This window comes from Capricornis sumatraensis, chromosome 11 (genome assembly GCF_032405125.1).
Source record: "Capricornis sumatraensis isolate serow.1 chromosome 11, serow.2, whole genome shotgun sequence".
Classification (NCBI taxonomy): Eukaryota; Metazoa; Chordata; class Mammalia; order Artiodactyla; family Bovidae; genus Capricornis; species Capricornis sumatraensis.
This window is the reverse complement of record NC_091079.1, coordinates 20,907,976-20,914,535: the sequence shown is the minus strand read 5'-3', so window position 1 is coordinate 20,914,535 and position 6,560 is coordinate 20,907,976. Positions and strand designations below refer to the sequence as shown.

The following is a 6,560-nucleotide window of genomic DNA, read 5'->3' as shown; positions in this document are numbered from 1 at the left end:
GGACTCAGCATTCGGCCCAGGCAAGAGTAGGCAAAACCCAAGGCTGCAGGAGATGAGAGCCCAGCCCTTCCCACTGCTCCCCGATCTAGTCCTTGTAGAAGAGAGACGAACATACCCAAGGTCTCCTTTCCTCCCTTGCTAAGATAAGGCACCCATCCATCTTGAGGCTGTCCCATGCTGGAGCGGGAGGGGGACTCTTGCCCCCCACTGCTGCCCCTTTGGGTCCCTGCTTCAATCCTGCCCTGTTCCTAAGAACCACCCACCAGGAGGCCTGCGTCACTGCCAGACTCGGCACCATCCATCTCCCTCCTCCCGCTGGAGGCCTTCAGCCTGAATGCTGCCCCAGACTTCCTGGTCTGGCCCAGAGCCAGTCTGGCCTGTGACGTGATCAGAATGCCTGAGAGAGCAGGCCCGGTGAGATAAAAGGAAGGGGCTGAGGGGGCGGGGAGCAGCAGGATGGCGCTGTGGGCAAAGGCCAGGGTGGGGATGGCAGGACCCTGGCTGTCCCTGCACAGGGCACGCCCACTGGGCACCAGAGCCGCTGCAGCCCCCAAGGCGGTGCTGCCCTTCGAAGCCATGCCCCGGTGTCCTGGCAACAAGTGGATGCGGATGCTGCAGATCTGGAAGGAGCAGGGCTCTGAGAACATGCACTTGGACATACATCAGACCTTCCAGGAGCTGGGGCCCATTTTCAGGTAAACCTCTCCCCACTCACCTCAGTGAGAACACCCTCACGTTCTGCCCCCTTGGTGGCTGAGTCCGACTGGGCCAGGGCTATGCCACATCCCACCGCCCACATCCTGGCAGGGGCGCCCGGGCCATGGGGAAGGGGCAGGGAGGGGGCTCCTTGAGGCAGGTGTGCACCTGGGCCACCGCAGACGGGGGCCCTCAGTGAGCAGGAGCCCTGGGCGGCTCGCTGCTGGGAGCACAGAACGCAGACCCCAGAGGAGGGGAGGCTTCAGTGAGACCGCGGGAGGGCCCGCCTGCTCTGAGCCAGCGCCTGGCTCTGTGGAGCGGGGACCAGGCAGGACACGGCCCCCCAGCAGGCTGCGGAGCTCTGCCCCACAGGTACGACGTGGGAGGGAGACACATGGTGTTCGTGATGCTGCCCGAGGACGTGGAGAGGCTGCAGCAGGCGGACAGCCTTCACCCCCAGCGGATGCTCCTGGAGCCCTGGCTGGCCTACCGACAGGCTCGCGGGCACAAGTGTGGCGTGTTCTTGCTGTGAGGGCCGGTGGTGGTGTGGAGGGAGGGGCTGGTGGGGGCCTGTGTACAGAGAGCATGTGGGATGGGGAAGGCCTCAAAGCCAGCCTGCCCTGGGCCCACCTGGGTGGGTGGGGAGAGGGTACCCACCAGCTCTGGCTCGGGCCCATGTGCCAGGCAACCTGTGTGCCCTGAGCCAGGTAAGGGGTGGGCCATGGTGGGGACCCTCCCTACGGGTCAGGAGGAGGGAGGGTGATGTCTGCAGAGGCCTCCGAGGGGCCTGCTGGTGGGGTGCCTGTCTCCCTTCCTCCAGCCCCCCAGGCCCTGCAGCAGCCCCCCGTGGGCACTGGGCCCTGTATGGGGACCACCAGGAGAGGCCCGACTGGATTCTGCCACAAGGGGCAGGAGCTGTGCGGGGAGGGCAGCAGCATGGCAGAGGCCTTGTCCACTCTGGGGCACGGTGAGAGCAAGCTGGACCAGCTCCCAGGGGCTCGGCCTCCTTCCTCTCAGAAGAAGCCTCCAGGCCCAGAGGGGGCCCGGAGGGGAGGTGCGTATGGCAGGCAGGGGACCTGCGAATGTGCAGACACCCCGGCAGCAGTCTCAGCCAGAAGCCCCCGTCTCGGCCTGGGTGAAGTACCCGACGCTGCCCCAAGTAAGAGGTGCCGCCATGATCCCACCGGGGCCAGCCTGCCCCTGAGGACCAGCAGGCGGCTCCCCGTCTGGCCCGCTTCGCTCTGGAGAGAGGAAGGCGGGGTGCAGGACGGGGCCGCTGCTGACCGACCCTGACGCTCTGCTCCCTGCTCCACAGCAACGGGCCCCAGTGGCGTTTGGACCGACTGCGGCTGAACCCAGATGTGCTCTCGCTGCCAGCCCTGCAGAAGTACACGCCCTTGGTGGATGGCGTGGCCAGGGACTTCTCCCAGACCCTGAAGGCGAGGGTGCTGCAGAATGCTCGGGGGAGTCTGACCCTGGACATCACGCCCAGCGTCTTCCGCTACACCATCGAAGGTGTGGGCTGGGGAGGCGGGCGCACCGCAGGCTGTGGGGGGAGCTGGCCCTGAGGCCCGGGCTGCCCGGGGCTCAGGAACCCCTCCTCCCGCAGCCAGCACCTTAGTCCTTTATGGAGAGCGGCTTGGGCTTCTGACCCAGCAACCAAACCCTGACAGCCTGAACTTTATCCACGCGCTGGAGGCCATGTTCAAGTCCACCGTGCAGCTCATGTTTGTGCCCCGGCGCCTGTCACGGTGGACGAGCAGCAGCATGTGGAGGGAGCATTTTGAGGCCTGGGACTACATCTTCCAGTATGGTGAGGGCTGGAGCCCGGGCAGTGCGGTGACTAGGGCCCCCGGGGCCCCTCCACTCACCACAGTCGCGGAAGGACTGAGGTCCCGGGAGGGGCTTGTGGCTGCGTCATGGTCCCAGACACCACCGGCAGTGATGCTGGCCTGGGTGGGCCTGAGAGCTGGGGCAGGACGTGGAGACTTGGGGGCGTGGAGGGTAAAGGGCAGGAGGATGACAAAGAGCAGCGCTTCCCAGCACCAGACCCAGGGCTTCTGTCGCTGTGCATCCTGCAGCCAACAGAGCCATCCAGAGAATCTATCAGGAGCTGGCCCTCGGCCACCCGTGGCACTACAGTGGCATCGTGGCAGAGCTGCTGATGCGAGCAGACATGACCCTGGATACCATCAAGGCCAACACGATCGACCTCACTGCTGGGAGTGTGGACACGGTCAGGCCAGCACCCAGCCCTTCCCATAGACCAGGGAGCTCTCCTGCCTCCAGGCAGCCTCTACCCACAGCAAATGTCTCCTTCACGCCCCTCCCCAATCTATGCCTCCAGCTTCCCAAAGGGAAGGCGTCTGTGGTGACCCACATGGGAAACCAGGCTCCAGACAGAGTGTAGAGTGCCCGGAGACCTGGGCACCTGCATCATCAGAGGTCCCTGGGGTCCTGGGGGGAGGGGAAGGGCCGAGGTCCGGCTGCAGGGTCACACTAGAGACCTGTTCCAGGGACAGAGATGATCCTTTGGAGGTGACAGGCTAATGGGAAGAGCAGCAAGAGGCTCCAGCGTGTGTGGGAGAGAGCAGGTGGCAGGGAAGCCAGCCCAGGGGCCGGGCCAGGCCCAGGGTGTGCAGTGCAGCTGAAGCATCCTGCCTCTAGACTGAGCCTCCCTCTGCCAGCATCTCTGAGGGCCAGGCACCCAGGCCCTGAGCAGAGGCGCAGGCTCGTGGTGGAGACACTCCCTGAGCCAGGCCTGTGATGCAGCCATAAGGTGAGAGAGGGTGGGGCAGGCATGTGCCTGCTCTGGGAAGGCTTCCTGGAGGAGGGCTTTCACTGAAATTGGCGGGACCACACAAAGAGGAGGCCCGGAGGGCAGCAGGCCTCCAGAGCCAGCAGTGAGGAAAGGCCATGAGGCTGAGTGGAGGGAACAGGGCAAGTGGACAGAGGAGGGCACACCGGGTCAGGGACCCTGTCAGGAAGGGCCTTGCACACTTGTATCCCAGGCTAGAGGAAGCCAGTGTGGGGAGTGTCTCGTTCAGGCATCCGGTCCCTCATGGGCCACAGGGCAGAGCACAGCATGGACTACAGCTCAGGGAGCCGCGGGGAGGCAGGATCTGCCCGGCAGGGGATGCCAGGGGCAGGTTACCTTGGGGACGACATTTAGTAGTTACCAAGCTGCCCAGTCTTTGGAGACTTAGCAGCAGTCTCCGGAGAAGGCCTTGGCACCCTACTCCAGTACTCTTGCTTGGAAAATCCTATGGATGGAGGAGCCTGGTAGGCTGCAGTCCATGGGGTCGCTAAGAGTCGGATACGACTGAGCGACTTCCCTTTCAGTTTTCACTTTCATGCACTGGAGAAGGAAATGGCAACCCACTACAGTGTTCTTGCCTGGAGAATCCCAGGGACGGGGGAGCCAGGTGGGCTGCCATCTATGGGGTCACACAGAGTCGGACACGACTGAAGTGACTTAGCAGCAAGCTGCCCAGGTCTCCAGCTGGATAGTGGGCACTGCTCTTTGCACATGGAAATGATCCAGGAGGAGGAAATGGTTGGGAGTCTGGGTAGCCAGTTCCTGTTAGGACCCTGTGAATGAACCTGCCTCTGGATGCCCAGATGGACCTCAGCTCCTCAACTCTCCCCACTGAGTAGATGCCATGAGTGAGACCCTCTTGGACCCAGGGGAGGAAGGGAGCCTCAGGTTCTGAGGTGGCCACAGGAGGCCTGCGTCTCAGTAACGTTGGGGACACCTCCCCTGAGGGATTCAGGGAAAGCTGACGAGCTGGTTTTAGAATCTCCAGGACTCCAGGTCTGGGCTTTGTGGTCTCCAGGCATGTAGGTCCCCTGCCCCAGGGGACCACCATCTTTCTGGGAGGGGCTCGGGAGTGGAAGGGCACTGCCTATACCGAGGTCTGAGCCCTGACCCTCTCCGCCCCCTGCAGACAGCCTTCCCCTTGCTGATGACTCTCTTTGAGCTGGCTCGGAACCCGGAGGTGCAGCAGGCCCTGCGCCAGGAGAGCCTGGTGGCTGAGGCCCGGATCTCAGAAAATCCCCAGAGGGCCACCACGGAGCTGCCTTTGTTGCGGGCGGCCCTCAAGGAGACCTTGAGGTAGGCGAGGTCGACCTGGACTGCCCCGTGGCCCTGGCCCCGCGTCTGCAAGCCCTCTTGCCGGGCTTGACGATCACAACTGGGGCTGACAGCTCCTGTGCCCAGGGGTGCGTCCCCCTGTACCTCCTCTTCTTCTCCCTGGAGGGAGGCTGGTGCTTCTTCCTCCGGGATCCCACCTCAGTGTCCCGGGGCCCTCGTCAGTCACGTCCTCGCTGGCCTGGGAGCTTTGGCTAACTCGGGAGATGCAAGGAAGGAGCGCCTCAGGATCTGGGCTTCCCAGTGCCAGGAGTGACGTGTGAGGGCCCGGGGCCATGGGGGGGCTGCCCTCAGGCTGTGTACACTGGGCTAGGAAGGCTGCAGAGGGTGTCCGGGGAATGGCCAGAGCTGAGGACACTGCAGGATGCCCCTGTGTGCAGGCTCTACCCCGTGGGTATCACTTTGGAGCGGCAAGTGAGCTCGGACCTGGTGCTGCAGAACTACCACATCCCGGCTGGGGTGAGTGAGGCCCTGGAGCCCCAACAACCTTCACCCAGCGGCCAGCTGACTACGGCCCCTTCCCGCTCCCTGCAGACGCTGGTGAAGGTCCTACTGTATTCCCTGGGTCGAAACCCCGCCGTGTTCGCCAGGCCTGAGAGCTATCACCCCCAGCGCTGGCTGGACCGCCAGGGCCCTGGAGGCAGGTTCCCGCACCTGGCCTTTGGCTTTGGCATGCGCCAGTGCCTGGGGCGGCGCGTGGCCGAAGTGGAGATGCTGCTGCTTCTGCACCATGTGAGTGGGCCACAAGGGGCATGGGTGGGCAGCCTGGCTGAGGACCCCTGGCTTCTTCCTGGGGCGCCCAGACTTAGGGCCTTGGAAGGCAGGGCAGGCTGGGCCAGGTGGAACCCTGCCTCTGTCCTAGGTGCTGAAGAACTTCCTGGTGGAGACACTGGCGCAAGAGGACATAAAGATGGTCTACCGCTTCATACTGATGCCCTCTGCCCTCCCCCTCTTCACCTTCCGGGCCATCCAGTAGTCCTGTCAGAACACTGTCGGGCCACTCACACTACAAGCCCCTCTGCCGGAGCCCAGCCACCCCTCTTTTCTCCTATCCCCTGCCTTTTGAGTCACACCACTGTGCAGCCAGCACTTTGCACTCAGGGAACAGCACCAGCCCCCGCGGGTCAGGCTTGCCGGCCTGTGCAGAAAGACCAGGGCAGAGCCGGGGATGAACCTTGGTGGCAGGTCCTGGGCACATGCCCTGTCCCACCAGCTCTTTCTCTAGCAAGGGGTGCTGTCTGAGGGCCTTTGATCCCAGTCACCCCAGCACTAGCCCCAGGCCCCTCGTGTGGCCATCCAAGCGACAGTCCTCAGACCACACCCTCTGCCTCCCTGTCCACTCTTTATACTGCCTGTGCTAAACTCTGCTCCCGTGCAAGAGCTGACAACTTGGGCATGCTCTGTCCTGATGGCTGCCATTTCAAGTGCCGTCCCCTTTGCCTCCAGTGCTCTGGCATGGACTTGCCTTCAAGCTGGGTTGTTATCTGTCTACCTAGCCTCTTGGGCTCACCCTGGCAGTGCTGGTCCTCTGCGATTGTGGCTGAAGTGCCCAGCTCAGGCCTGGACAGGCAGGTCGGGAGTCAGGTTTCCTAGAAGAGACACTGCCAAAAGCCAACCTGGACAGCAGGGTCAATGATACTCATCTGAGAGCAGGAGGGATGGTGAACCCCTCTGGCACGAGGCAGGCCAACCATAGAGAAGCTTCTAGAAGAAG

The 6,560-nt window shown here is 63.5% G+C and overlaps 1 protein-coding gene across 1 annotated transcript; it reads left to right on the top strand.

The window, feature by feature from the left end:
- The first annotated feature begins 456 nt into the window (after positions 1-456).
- Positions 457-5,822, top strand: LOC138088413 (cytochrome P450 11B1, mitochondrial). The gene is made up of 9 exons (XM_068983541.1): positions 457-695; positions 1,069-1,224; positions 2,012-2,211; positions 2,306-2,509; positions 2,778-2,932; positions 4,644-4,810; positions 5,227-5,305; positions 5,381-5,578; positions 5,709-5,822. Exons 1-9 carry the CDS (start codon positions 457-459, stop codon positions 5,820-5,822), a joined length of 1,512 nt encoding a protein of 503 aa, XP_068839642.1.
- Positions 5,823-6,560: the final 738 nt, after the last annotated feature.